The sequence below is a fragment of the Anastrepha obliqua genome, chromosome 2 (genome assembly GCF_027943255.1).
Source record: "Anastrepha obliqua isolate idAnaObli1 chromosome 2, idAnaObli1_1.0, whole genome shotgun sequence".
Taxonomy (NCBI): domain Eukaryota; kingdom Metazoa; phylum Arthropoda; class Insecta; order Diptera; family Tephritidae; genus Anastrepha; species Anastrepha obliqua.
Window position 1 is genome coordinate 89940246 of NC_072893.1, and position 14712 is coordinate 89954957.

General features: G+C 35.7%; 2 protein-coding genes across 2 annotated transcripts; one reads left to right on the plus strand and one right to left on the minus strand.

Moving 5' to 3' along the window:
- The first annotated feature begins 2478 nt into the window (after positions 1 to 2478).
- LOC129238264 (vitelline membrane protein Vm26Ab-like) lies at positions 2479 to 2888 on the plus strand. Its single transcript, XM_054873302.1, has 2 exons — positions 2479 to 2484; positions 2598 to 2888. The coding sequence occupies exons 1-2, from the start codon at positions 2479 to 2481 to the stop codon at positions 2886 to 2888; spliced, it is 297 nt and encodes a 98-aa protein (XP_054729277.1).
- A 2597-nt stretch (positions 2889 to 5485) lies between these two features.
- LOC129238738 (uncharacterized) lies at positions 5486 to 6049 on the minus strand. Its single transcript, XM_054873889.1, has 2 exons — positions 5942 to 6049; positions 5486 to 5887 (listed from the first exon to the last, which is right to left on the minus strand). Exons 1-2 carry the CDS (start codon positions 5945 to 5947, stop codon positions 5570 to 5572), a joined length of 324 nt encoding a protein of 107 aa, XP_054729864.1. The 5' UTR covers positions 5948 to 6049; the 3' UTR covers positions 5486 to 5569.
- Between the last annotated feature and the right edge of the window lie 8663 nt (positions 6050 to 14712).

Here is a 14712-nt window from a genome sequence, read left to right on the forward strand (position 1 = left end):
CCTTTTCCACTAGTAAAGTTTTAATTTTTGTTGCAATTAAATACATTTTATAATAGCTTTTCATGATCCAAATATTTTATTATGACTAAAGATCGACCAAACTTGTTACATAAACTAACTAAATTAACCCTTGCACATTTGGTGTTTTGACTTATTTCTGTCATTTAAATTGGAATTAGTTTTGGTTTATTAAGAAACTTATAATAAAATTGTATGGCCAATATTTTTGTAAGACATTTTAAGCTGTTTTTTAACAACCAAAAAGGGAAAACAACCTCATCCATTGTGAAGTGTGAGGGTTGTTCAATGTTTCCACTTAGTTTTTATACATCACGGCGGCCAACTTTTCTGGATCTTAATGCTTTAAAACCATTTTTCGGTATGTATGAGATACTTCTCAATGGTTTGGCAAGCTACTCTCTTTCTTGCTTTATACAAGTTAGTTTAAAAAAATAGTTTATTTAATAACCTTTATTATTTCGATATTAGGATTCTTATAAATGTGTCTCGTTCTCTTTTTAATAATACTAAATTAACCAAATTTCTAATACATTTAATGAAATTCATATAAAATACACTGACGAATCTATAATAAGCTTATTTTTTATTAGCCATTTTTCTGTTTTAATACAATGAAAACACGCCTTTAGGGACTCACTGATTCCATCAACTATCATGACTTGTGTAGATTTTTGGCTCGTCCTAAATTTTACTACAAACAAATGAACTTATAAGAGTGCCTTTCTATGCCACGGCGGACATATGCCGAATATCATATAAACAAATAAATGGCATGGAATTATCTACCGGAAATTATCTAACAAAGAAAAATTCATTCCAACATAATTTCTGTTTTTTATTAGTTCTCAAGACAGGGGACCTTTGAGACGGCTTCATCGCAATATGAGAGGATAGGAGTTCCCTTAAAAACCTGTGGGCTGCTTCTGAAAAGATGGGCCTTGCGTCAACTCAGTGAGCGCTGGGCTAGTGCGCAAACGTACAAAGTCGCGAGATCCTTCTGACCGCGGGCAGATCGGGGAGGCTCGAGAGAACTTCTAAGGCTAACAAAGCTACAGTTATCGAATTTGATAGGTATCCTCACCGGACACTGTCCGTTAGGTGTCCATGCGGTGAGGCTTGGCATTGCTTCAAGCCCTTTCTGCAGAAGCTGTCTGGAGGACGAGATGGAATCATCTCAGTACCTTCTTCTCAGCTGCCCTGCTTTCGTCGGGCCAAGGTTTAAACATCTGGGATCTCACTTTTTCGCTGATATTCGCAGCAGATATTGAGGGTTTCAATATCACACATCTGGTGAAATTCATCAGCCGCTTCAAGCGGTTAACAGAAATGTAAATCGCCACTCGTTGGTCATCTTCCTCAAATCGTCTAATCCAAGCCCTCGATTCTGTCCGGTTCCTCACCCTCTCCTGTTACCCTCCCCTCCGCCTGCATGGTATCACAACGGACACAATTTTTGACCAAGTGTACAGCCTCGTAAGGGTAGCCATTTAACCTAACCTAGTTTTCAAGCTCTTAAAAAAGCACCCGGTAGTTAATTGTAATGTTTTGGAAAATTTGTTATACACGAACTAGCTTAAAACACAAATGTAATATCACTTTGTTTTACATGCTTTTATGCCGTTAGATGTGTATCGAAACAATTCTTGCGTTAAACGAACATAATTATATTTTTTTGGTTTTTTTAATGTAAATTAAAAAACTGGTATATATAACTTTTCTTTTATTTTAGTACTAATTAGTTAATGACCGTACTTTTTTACTACTAGCAGTCAAGAAGTAGAAAAAACGTTTCCCTCTTTTTTCATCTAACGTAAATGCAACCTTTAACCCCCTTTGCATTTACTTTTAAAATTGAATCAAGGATATGTCGGTACATTTCGATTAGAAAAAATATTCAAATTATCTGATGAAGTGTGAAAATGCAGTGTATCTTTTAATACATACATATATCTTGAGTTGTTTCCTAAATATGTTTGTATGTTGATCATGAAGTGATTGATTGATGGCGGAAGTAGGAGCTCATATAAATAAATACCAGTTCTAAAATTAGCGCAAATTGTTACTTTTTCATTTGTGCGTTCAAAGATCAAAAAGGTGAGAGTTACAATTCAGTTTTCATTAATATTTGTATTCGCACAAATTCATTCAAAGCATGTATGTGGTATATACGGGCAAAATTATTCGCTCGTGTGACTTATAAATACAAGCAGGAAAAACTCATAAGTACCAAAACAGGAAATAAACATAAGTAAATGGGCCATTACCGGTTTGGTGGGTCATAATTGGACTAATTCTTTGGTTGGGACTAATTGAATTTTGCTTATGCCAAGCAATTGCACGCAGAATGTAGGTGGATTCTTGTGTTTAACTAGCCACAAAAAACTTGGTTATAAATAGTCATCATTTCACAGTACTTTGTCATTAAGCAAAAAACTACAAAGCCCAAAACACTTTAAAATGAAAGTAAGTGAAAATCAATTCTGATATATTTACACAAACAATTAGAAAGAGTGAAATATTTTACTTGAAAAGTTCTTAATTTAAAAAACTTAATTTTACCATATTCTTTATTTCAGTTCCTCATCAGTTTCGCTCTCCTCTTCGCTGTTGCCCAGGCCAATCCCGGCTTCGTTGCTCCTCTGACTTACTCGGCTGTGCCCACTGTTGCTACTTATGCCGCTGCTCCATATGCTGCGTATTCTGCTTATACTGCCCCAGCCGTTGCCACCTACTCACACGTTGCTGCTCCAGCCGTATACAGCGCTCCAGTTGCCCGTGTTGCAGCAGTGGCTTCAGTTGCTCGTGTTGCCGCTGTCGCTCCAGTTACCTACACAGCTCCATTAGTATCAACTCTGTTGAAGAAATAAATTGTTGTTGTTGATTAAATAAATTGAATATGTGATAGTGAATAAGGAATATTTAAATATTTATCTTTTTTATCTGACCTATTCACATTTCTCCGCCAGCCGTAGCCGAATGGGTTGGTGTGTGACTACCAGGTATGATAATAGTACCTGGATTTTTAACCCGGGCGTGGAATACCGAGTGATAAAAAAGTATTTTCTAATAGCTATTACCCCTCAACAGACAATCGCAAACCTCTGTGTTATCATCGAATGGCAACGCAGTTGTAAGGATTGAATGTGGTTCCGCCACAGTCGCTCCGATGATATTTTTTATAGAAAAGAAAAAAGCGTTAGTGTCTAATTGCTTTAATATTTCTTTATTGGTATGTGATACCATTCACATATATGTATAGCATATGACACGGAATTACTCTTACCTCCCGTTGGCTGACACGTCCTGATCTTTGGTATGCTAGTTTTGCAGTGAAATTAAATTTAAAAGTTAAGCTCGCCGAACAGCGCTTAAGACAGTAAACGTTTTAACTGTTCGGCGGATAAATGCCGAGGTTAACGGCTTTAACGTTGCAGCGACTGGAACCGGTGGCTTGCAACAGTCGAAACGGTAGGCGCAATTAACATTAGGGTGGCTAAACATTTCTTAATAATCGGACAACCGCTTACGCGATTTTGGCCGAGTTTAACAAAGCGCTCAAGTCGTTTTTTCTCGTGCTAACCGGCGCCAATTGGACGCACCAAGTGGAGCCAAGTCCTTTTCCACCTGATTTTTCCAACGCAGAGGAGGCCTTTCTCTTCCTCTGCTACCACCAGCTGGTACCGCATCGAATACTTTCAAAGCTGGAGCGTTTGTATCCATTCGGACGACATAACCCAGCCAACGAAGCCGATGAATCTTTATTCCCTGCGCTATGTCTATGTCGTCGTAAAGCTCATATAGCTCATCGTTTCATCGTCTGCGATATTCGCCATCACCAACGTGCAAAGGTCCAAATGTCTTTCGCAGAATCTTTCTCTCGAACACTGCAAGTGACGCCTCATCGGATATTGTCATCGTCCAAGCTTCTGCGTCAAACGTTAGGACAGGCATGATAAGAGCCTTATAGAGTCTTAGAGAGAGAGGACTTTACTACTCAATTGCCTACTTAATCCAGTGTAGCACCTGTTGGCAAGACGGATTATACGTTGAATTTGAAGGCTGACATTGTTATCGGTGTTTATGCTGGTTCCTAAATAAACGTTTGGGTGTACTTCTGCCAAGAAAAAGCTCCTCTAAAAAACTATTCCCTCTATTCTCTAAACGAGCCCCTATATTTGTGGGAAAGCATTAAGACGGCCACCACAAATTGCAGGAGGAGCTCGGCCAAGCTTTGAACTCCAAACTCCGGGGTGTAAACAACAATTATATACTTTACTTATATATTCATCGAGTGTTTGCTGCATATCGAGTGTTTGCTGGAAAAATATCTGAAAATATTTAAATAACGAAAACCGACTTTATCGGGTAAAATTTACTATTCCTCTTTCCATTCATTCATTCTTCGCTAGACATTTTTCACATTTCACATTTCTGCACATCGACGTATTTAAAAAAACATAGTGTTGGCTTACGGCATTATTCCAGCAAACGACCGATATGTATGTATGTATGTATGTATACAAGGCGGTATAGTTTCATTAGCTGATTGGTACTCAGTTGTCCAATCGAGAATAATTGTATTGTCTTTTTCTCTTCTTCCTTCAGCTGAAATTTGACAATAACCTACCAAATTGTGGTATTTGTAAAATCGACATCACCTTATATACTCGTGATTTTTTATTATTTTAAGCTTTTGAAAGTATCAGAAAATCTTTGCTTATTTTAACCATTTCTGTAGAAGCAGTAGAGGTGAGAAACAGTGCTCGAGCTACGATTCGAAGAAAGCATTTCAAATTTATGGTGAACCACGCGATTATGGACTTTCTTCCTCCTGGCCTAAGGGACTTTTATTCGCAATCGAAAAGTCACTTTTTTATCTTCTAAACATCTGCTGCAATGTATAATGTGTTTTTTTCTTTAAATTGTCATTTTCCCTAAGGGCTTTCCTTCCTCATGCAATTTAACTCTTTGGTAGTCACGAAGTCATTGCGCAAGAACGACGTTTATTTATCATTTCATAATACAAACAAAAACTGTTGCGGTTTTTATGAGATTTTATGCGTATATTGACTGCGCGCTTGCAATATGACGGGATGCTGTCTTCTCCTATTAATGTACACTTATTCGTTATGACATCAATTCACCGAATTTGTTGTGATTAAATTGAGTAGCCATAAATAAATGAATAACCTGCGTTTTTCGAAATAAAATTAATTTTTCGAAAATCTGTTTTAAATATGAAAGGGGAGTATGTACGATTAAGCGTTTAAGCTACTGTATATATAATTATTAAATAAACTTTCAAAACCTTTGCCTAAAAAAAAGTTGAAAATCCGAGAACGGTATTGTTATCGCATGCAACATTTTGCATCTGATTCCAACCAAAATAAGTTCACGTTCAAACGAATATGAAATACCTCTCAGATCATAGTTCCGCGATGAATGCAAGACTACGCCCTTATAATGATTTTTTTACTACTTATTTTATTAAAATCCTAGTATTTTCTACATACATTTTTGAAATTTAAGTCTCATTAAACTTTATCAGCTATTTTCCCACAGGTTGCCAGCTTATCTGCTGTCCGCCGAGTGACTGTCCTGCCAATAAGTTTCTATTTACAGCCGGCCCCTGTCTGCTCAATTGAATTGGCACCCTCTGTTGGGGCACTAGTGGCCTGCCCTGTGCATCACGTGTCGCTACCCTTGGTTGAGCCAGTTCCACGGAGTTTACCACCAAACTCAGCTGTCCATTGACGAGTGCAGGAACCTGACGCACTACAAGGGCAGGATAGAAAGTCTGTTGAGCGCTGGTGAAGGTAATGCAGGCGACAAGAGCGCATAAACTCAGGATGTCAAAAGTGAGTAGCTGTAAATATATCAGAGTTTTAAAATGAAGCTGGATTTTAAAAGCAAATTCTACCTTCATTTCGATGGAGATTAGGTCTGACCTTGTTGAGCGTTTAGTGTTCTTTACTTGGGTAGACGGCGATCCAAGTACTTTTATATGGCGCTACATTTGCCTCGATTTTATAGGGGCACGTGTCGTTGTGACATATTTTTAGTTTCCCTTTCCGTTTACTAATTAGTGATTTGATTAAAAATATGGGTTTTCATGTAAAATGCAATGACGAATACTACAGGTTCACTTACTAATGTAATTTAGGCAGTTGCAAACCGAAACACCTGTTGATAGGCGGTGAGTAACTCATTCACTTAATTAAGTGACGATGCAGCAGTGCAAAAAAAAAGCAGATTCCAAGCAAAGCAGCAACAAAGTCATTCGAAACTGATTAAAGTGCATCGGATATGCAAAACCTGAATTACGCCGCGATATGCCTGCAACGCAGTAGCGGAGTTAAATGTTGCAAAGTGGGGATTCCAATATTTTCATGATTTATCCCATGGAAAAAGTCTCACAATCTAATATTTGGGTGTGCGTATGTAACTATTTGTAGGTTAAAAAATTGCTAGGCTTGTCTTTCCCTGATGCGGTTAGAAACAACTTTTTGACATGTACTTCAGTGTACTTCATGACAAAAAATCTCATTCACTCCTTAAAAACAAGAAAAGTTTACTTTATGAAATCATAAATTTTTGGGTCACAATAAAATAATGTCCAGGGACTTCGCTCTCCATACCCAAACGAAAATGGCACTGTTTTTCCATCGGAATTATAAAATATCTTGATTATATTTTAGGACATCCGTCAGAATATTTTTGGTTTCGGTTGGTGATGTAGGGTTTAAAATACCTTCGCACTCACAGCGACCGTCGTCAACTGCGTTGAGTGGTGTGGCGACTAATACAATCCCTCCTCGTCTTCTGTGGAGACTTCCTTTTCGGAACAACTTTATGCATTACTTTAGAAGGGCCCAGAACGGCGTCCCTGAAATGGGTGCATACTATTCACTCACGTCTGGGTCCACCGTATTTGTAGCCAACCTCATGCTACAGGCTCGTCTTCCAATGTCTCTATGCCAGTGGCATGGGGGGCATGCTCCCAGGTTCCTCTCACATCGGCGTATGGAGGTTATACGCTATCGATAGTTTCTTTTGCTTCTGAAATAAAACAGAAACATCGGAAGATGTTGCGATAGTATTATGCCGTCTTATACCATCGTGAGCACTTGACTCGAGCGTCTGTGGTTTGTCGTCAGTTCGTATCTGAACGGAAGATGGTTTTTAATAAGAAGCCTTTTCATGGCAGAATTACTCTCGTAGGTTGCCAATACAAACCGAGGAGCGACCAGTATTAGAAAACACTTTTGCTATCATTTCGGTGTTTCATGCCCAAGGTTTTGAACACGTGAAGAAGTTCGTGTGAACTGGACCGATTTTAAAAAGTACCTAAATCAACGAGTTTTTTTTAAATAGAATTAGTTTTTGAAGTGAAACCTCTTAAGCGTCGATGGACGAGCGAGAATGGAGAGTAAAATTTCAAGGCCATGCAGCGTTTTGGGCATTTTCGTTCCGCGAGAGAGAAAATAGATATAACGTAGAGGAAAAGGAGAGAGAGAGAGAGCTATACCTTATATATATCTTGGATACACTTCAGGCTATTTTTCCTGAGTTTTTCCCTGTGGTTGCTAATTTCTAGTGAGAAATAACACTGCCTACTTTTTGGCGCTTGTTTGTTGGTGCAAACTTGTAGAAAATTTATTTTTGGTGCCTACTTTTAGGCGTTATATTTCCTTGGTGCCTACAGTTTGGGGTGTTTTTTGGTCCCAATTTTTTGGCGCTTATTTCCGCTTGTGCTTGGCTAGTGCTTGTGCTTACTATAAAGTGCTATCCATTTCGGCGTCGGATTTATTGGTATTGCCTTGCGGTAATTTGTGCCGTTGCTGCGGTCCTAGAATCGCTGCGTTTGTGTGGGTGATAAACGCTCGGAGTAGTGGGCGTTGTTGCCACGGTTTGGGTCCGGCGTTTACCTATACCAGTCGACCCTTCTCCGTTTTTTGTAAATGTTGTCTATTTGTAATCTCTGCAAATGTTGTGCATATATATATAAAATATAGTCTTTCTCTCTCTCTCTCTCTCTCATTCACTCTCGGATCTCTCCCTCTGTCTTAAAAGTTTCACTTCAGTTATGTGTACTACGCCACACGCACTTTGTTTTTAAAATTTTTCCCAAAAATAACCTCTCAGATGATGGAAGAGTTTAGTTTTAAGAGATCTGCATACAAATGTTTAAACACTTAAAAAAAAAGTCAAACGGAAACAGAAAATGAGATTCCGTATGCTGATTTTGACTTCTTTTTGAAAACAGAGGGAGAAAATATCTTTTCGGTGATACCCTGGAAGTCTGAATCGATCAAAACTTGGCTGAGTTATTTAAGTTTTCCTTAAACTCTCTTCCAAAATAAGTCAACAAATTTTAAATTTTTTGGAAAAAATATTTTACTAATAGATTAACAATGGGTTAAAATATTTTTAAAAACTAATTTTATTTATAAAAAAACTCTATTTTCGACGACATTTTCAAATCGCTCCAGCTCCCGCAAATCCATTGTGCAGATCCATAAGTAAAAACACTCTCAGCTGGTCGTCAAAAACTGCCCACAACTGAGATCACCTGATTCCAAAGCGCTGTTTTATGTAACGCTCAATTTCAAAAGTTTTAAAAATGTCGCACAAATTTAGATATTTCTCAATAAAACAGCGTTATTATAGCTAAGAAATATATGAAAAACATTTGTTATTTTAAATTTACTAAGTCAAAGATATTTTTTTGTATTTTTTCTTTGCTGATATTCTATTGCTTTTAATGTTACCATAAAAATTCCAATTTGACATAGTAGCCCCGCTAATTCGCCCAAACAAAAAGACCCAGCACTTACACCATCACACGCCTAGGTGCCTGTCCAAAAAATATAAAGAAGAAGAGTGTTTTTACTTGTAATTTTGTATAATGCGTAAATCTTAATGATTTTTTTAAATATTCTGGCGGAAGTCTTAAAATATGCTTAATAATCTTTATAATTCCGGGGAAAACCGCAACTGTTTCAGTCAGACACCCGAGTACCCGGGCATCTGTGTCGTGGCATAGTAAGTCACATCTTGACTTATCGGATGGCAAAAATCACAATTTTTAACGAGACAAATACTCGCAATTTCGTTACACAACTGATTCAAACGGAGAAATCTGGCACAAAATATGAGATTGAAGATGAGGCTTTTAATTGATAAAAATCGATTATGTTAAGAGATATATAGAGACGAAATTAGAGCATGCGAGATAACTTACATAGCTTTTGAAATAGTCGATATATTAAAAAAAAAGGAACAGTTAAAAAAATCAATTCAGGCTTTCATATGAATATTAAAAACATGTTTCGAGGTATTGGATTTAAAAAAGAAATACAAATTATGTAAATACCTCCCATCAGTATTTCGACAGTGTGTTTAGCAATTTTGTTGCTTTAAAATTTTTTGAAAATTTGTTGACGTTATTTTACAATTTTTTTTTGTCCTTCTATTTTTTCTACCAGTACCAAATACCATCGATGCAAGGCATTTTTATTTTCATACCACTTTAATCACTTTGAGCATTTGATGTTTTTGCGAGCACCATGGCAATTGGCACCGTTCTACCGAAATCAAAAGTTTTCCACATGCTTTTAAGAAAAATTTAATTTTTATTATTTTCTTTTCATAGCTGATATACTTTTGAGATATGTAAGGTTGTTAGATTTTGTCAAAATTTCTAAAAAAAAATTAAAATTTTTCGAAAGATATAAAATGAAATTAAGTAATGAAATATCAAAAAATCATTAAAGTATATTTATTTATATTTTTTAAATTTATGAATCTGTTAACTAGCAGTTGTGTTATGTTTCGAATAGTATCTAAGTACATACATATGTATATGCATTTGTTTGCATATAAAAGCCATATATTGTGAATTCCAATTCCTTGCTCTGTAAAATCTGTATTGTATTACTCTCAGCACTTAAAATGGGGCAGCCTGAACCCCCAAAACACCTCCACTAAATTAATAATAAGTAATACATCCAAGTACACGTGGTTATCTGTACTCCCACTCACATATGCATACATATGTACATATGTACATACATACTTACATACGTACATATATTTCCCAGCGCTCTTGAGTAAAGTAACTGCACGTGTTTTGGAAGTGTAGGATTTCGGTAGCCAAAAGGAAATATCAAATAAATTATTGAACCACTTAGCGGAAATTACGCCAAGTTGCGAATTAATCAAAGGAGGAGGATGGATGTGCTTGAGAATATTATTTTTAATTATAGCTAATTAAATCCACTGATTTTGTTGTTCTTTTAGTCTTTTTACTTTTCAGATAAATTTTAAGCACTACGTACAGCGCCATCTGGCGGTTATTAGTTTGGAGATCTACTCTTCAAGCAGGATGTAGAAAATACTGGTAGCACAGTTTACAACCTTTTCAGAGAGGTCTCGCACATTATTGCTTCAAATTTAAATTTTCCTACTTTTATTTAGTACCATATATAATTTTATATTTATTTTATTTTAAACAAAGAAATACTTCGTGAATTAGAAAATATTGCAGTAATATTCCATTAAGAGTTCTGTGATAATAATGGACCAATAAATTCACAAACATTTATGCTTTACCGAAACATATACTGAAACACGCAGCCAATAAACTAATCTCTGTTTCCCCCTGTATAAAGTACAGTACGACTGAAAACTAGCAAGAATGAAATTTAGAAATGTTTAAATTTTCGTATCTTTGAAGCACCCTGTCTGTTTAATATATAGCCAAGCGCAACACCATTTACATATTTATTAGGTTAAATTAACCCTTAAATGTCGAGTTTTATCTTTACGCACAAATAACAAAAAATTATGAAACATTAATTTCATGATTTCTGTTAGCTATTAAGCTATATATTTATATAAGCAAAAATATGTTGTTAAGCGTTAGACGGTGGACGATTTATTAAATGCAATAACAAGGCAACAGAATAATAATGCCAAGCGATAGAGGATAAACAGGTAAATTAGGTTGCATCTAACATAGTATACTATAATACAGCAATTCCTATTAAAAAAAAAATACATACAATTATCACAAACTGTCGCTTTTCACATTTGGTGAGGTGTAAGAATAAATTTCAGGAAAAAAAGCGCTTTACGACATACCAGGAAAGTGCTCCCAGAAACTTATTATTGTATTAATATAGTTCAGGTCATTTCTGATTAAAACTGATTAGGTCATTTCTCATTTCAAAACTTAACTGTTTTCGAGGTATTCGATTTTGAAGTTTATTTTGAAAAAAAAAAAAAAATATTTTTGCTTTTACTAACTATAATTTTTCTTTTTGCTCTTTTTCAGATAAGACATGACGGATTACAACTTAATTCAAGAAATTAAAACTGCGTAAAAAAATTAGTAAAAAAAAAGATAAAATCTTAAAACTCACACAACTCTATTAATTTTAATTCAATTACAGTCAAATATAGCTCATTCGACGCAAAATTAAATTTACTAATATATAACAGTAGTGTACTAAAAAAAATCCTCAATATCGGATAATATCGTAAAAATTATGTCAAAGTCGAAAAAATAAAAAAATTCCAAATACTTCCGTCTACAGTCTCGTCAGTTGTCATTTCAGAAAAATTGTCAACACGCTGTCAAAAAGGCTTGTTTTTGTTCTTTCGAACTAAAAAAGCAAATTCGAAATCGGATGGAAATTGGCGAAGTTAGGAGTTATTCTTCACATCAACCTACTGAAAAACGGTTTTATGGCCATAAAATGAGATTTTGGGGGTGTATTGGAAATTTCTCCTATACCATTTTTTTTAGTTTTTCTATAGCCACAAGTTGTGTTACGTCTCCATAAAAGTACATTTAATTTTTTTTTTTGTCACACAGTGTAATTTTTAAAAATTGTGCTTTCAACGTAATTGACATTTCTTCAGGAGTTTCTTAGGGCAGCCACTGTGTACAGACACTGTTCTTGGTATTCTTCAATGATAATTCTACAGTCATAAGATATTATATTAAAGGCCGATTTTTCAATCACCGATTAAGGCACATCTATCAAATAAGTTGTGTGGCGAGGTGTGGACTATGAAAATTAATGACAGTGCGCTCATTGCTAACTTCGAAAGGAAAATTTTAAGGAAAGTGTTCGGACCTATTAAAAATGAAGATGGCAGCTACAGAATTAGGTACAACTCGGAATTGAACGAACTTATCCAAGACGAGACAGCTGTGCGTTTTGTAAAGGCGCAACGTATGCGGTGGCTAGGTCACCTGCTCCGTATGCCTCCTGAATCCGCTGTAAGGAAAGCCATGACTGGAAAGATAATTGGTGCGAAGGCGAAGGGAAGACCGAGAAACCGATGAACAGACGCAGTAGGAAGCGATCTCACAGCAATGGGAATTCGCAACTACGAAGGAAAAGCAAGCGATAGAACACTTTGGAGGAGTTTTGTGAAGGAAGCTTTGACGCATTGTAATGCTGTGAATGATGATGATCAGATAAGTTGTTGCCTATCAATTAGCTGCTAATGAAAATTGACAGCTGATTATAGTAAAAAAATAAATAAAATTGTATTATTCTAAAAATGAGAAATATGGAATCACTACCTTCTGTCTGGGTCGGTTAAGGGGGCGTATTTCAAAGGAACTAACACACGGTACCAAGATAAACTTTTTTGAAGGGCATGACGAAGCTATTTTTATACCTTGATTGTGACTATCAAAAAATAATACTAAATACATTTTAAAATAGAATAGAAAAGATTTGTCAGATTGAGATGTTCGACATGTATGTATGTTTATATTGTTAATAATTAATTTGATCTTACATCAAACGAGCATGCAATCTAGCGAACATGTTGCTCTAATATGCGTAAGGGTGCCACATGGTTAATAACGTATTCAAGGCTATCGCGAAATTTCGCGAAACAAATTTGGAACTGGAACTTACATGCATTATATCCCGCTACAAAATTGTAGCACGCCACTATTTTAACCAATTTTTACTCAATAACGTGCACGCTCTAAAGCGAGCCCACACCCCAAAACGTGAATAGACATTTTTGTGCATTGACTACTCTAAAACGTGAACAAACCCAAAAAGCTCTATAACATGAACAATAAACGTTATAATTATTTGAATGTAGTTTACATTGATCTCAAGTAATTCTGAAATTGGGGAATCCCCTAATTATAAAATAGGCATTTCATTCGTGATTGGATGTAAGGAGTAAAATATTTCAGTCGCGGTTTTGGTTTTGCAAAGAGTGTTTCGTCTTATGTTTTCTGGTCAAAATGAGTTCTAAAAACCCGTGTGCTTGACATACAAACAAAAGGCTAAAATTCTCGGGTTTTTAAAAAAAGGTTCATCTGTGACGATTTTAGCAAAGAAATATAATGTTGCTAAATCAACAAATTTTAAAATTAAAGCGAAAAAGCAAGTGATTTTAAAATGCGTAAACAACACATATTGTGAACCTGCAAATAGAAAAACACTGCGTTCTTCAGAGTTGCCCAAAATGGAGAGAGCTTTTTATTGTTGGTTTATCCGAATGCGAGATAAAAACTGGCCAGTAAGTGCTCTAATGTTGAAAGAAAAGGAAAAAAAATGCATGCAAAATTTAAAGAAAATGAAGTAAACTTCTTCGTTAGTGATGGATGGCTCCAAGGATTCAAGAAGAGGTATTCGTCTTCTTAAAATATCAGGCGAAAAATTGTCTTCGCAACCTCAGCTAGTGAATCCGTTTAAAGAAAAACTTAAAGCTAAAATGGAGGAATTGGAGTTGTGCAACAATCAGTTATATAATACTGATGAGTCGGGGTTATTCTGGAGACTTTTGCCAGAGAAAACGTACGCGTCAAGTTTGGAGAAGAGAGCCACAGGGGTCGACAATCGGGACTATCGAAGGTGGGCGAAAATTTTTAAGTATCATTCATAAACTATTGATGGCTTCGATACTATTGATTTTGGTATGCAATCTTCGTGCACCTCCAATTGACCACATGACGCTTCAAGGAATATTAAAGCGCGGACAACGAAAGTCGTTGAATATGCCTTTAATTTTTTTTTAATTTGGTATAATTTTATTCTTCTCCAGAATTTGAACATACAATTTAATTTAAATTAAAGTTTGAAATACATGCGTGAAAATTATTTAAAGACAATTACAAACTACGAATATCCTCCAATGTATTTTTAGGCAGCAGAATCATATCAACATGTTTCGCTTTTAACCGTTGTAAACAGGATCACATCCCAAATAAACGATGCAGAAGAAGAAGAGCTTTTAACTGTGTTCGTCTGTTCGCTCGTCTGTACGATACTGCCGGCCTTACTAAAAATTCGCTAGGACTGAAGAGAAGATTAAGCGGATATATATAAATATTCAGGCACGCACTGCTTTATACAGCGGAGCTCCAAATTAATCATCCAAATTTGTTTTTGTATAACTTTTTTACTAAATAAAAAAATGAAAAGAATTTTTTTATGGATATCTTTGTTTTGACATTTACGCGCTCCATTACTTGTCTGTTTATATACTGCAGCTGTCACAAGTGTCAAATTGACATACGACGCCTTTTGCAAGAAATATAAATCTTCCGATAGGGTGATTAATTTTGCCCCACTTTGTACCATTAATGTCATCTGCTATCTAAAAAAGATATTTATTACTTACACTTACGACACGTAAAATTAA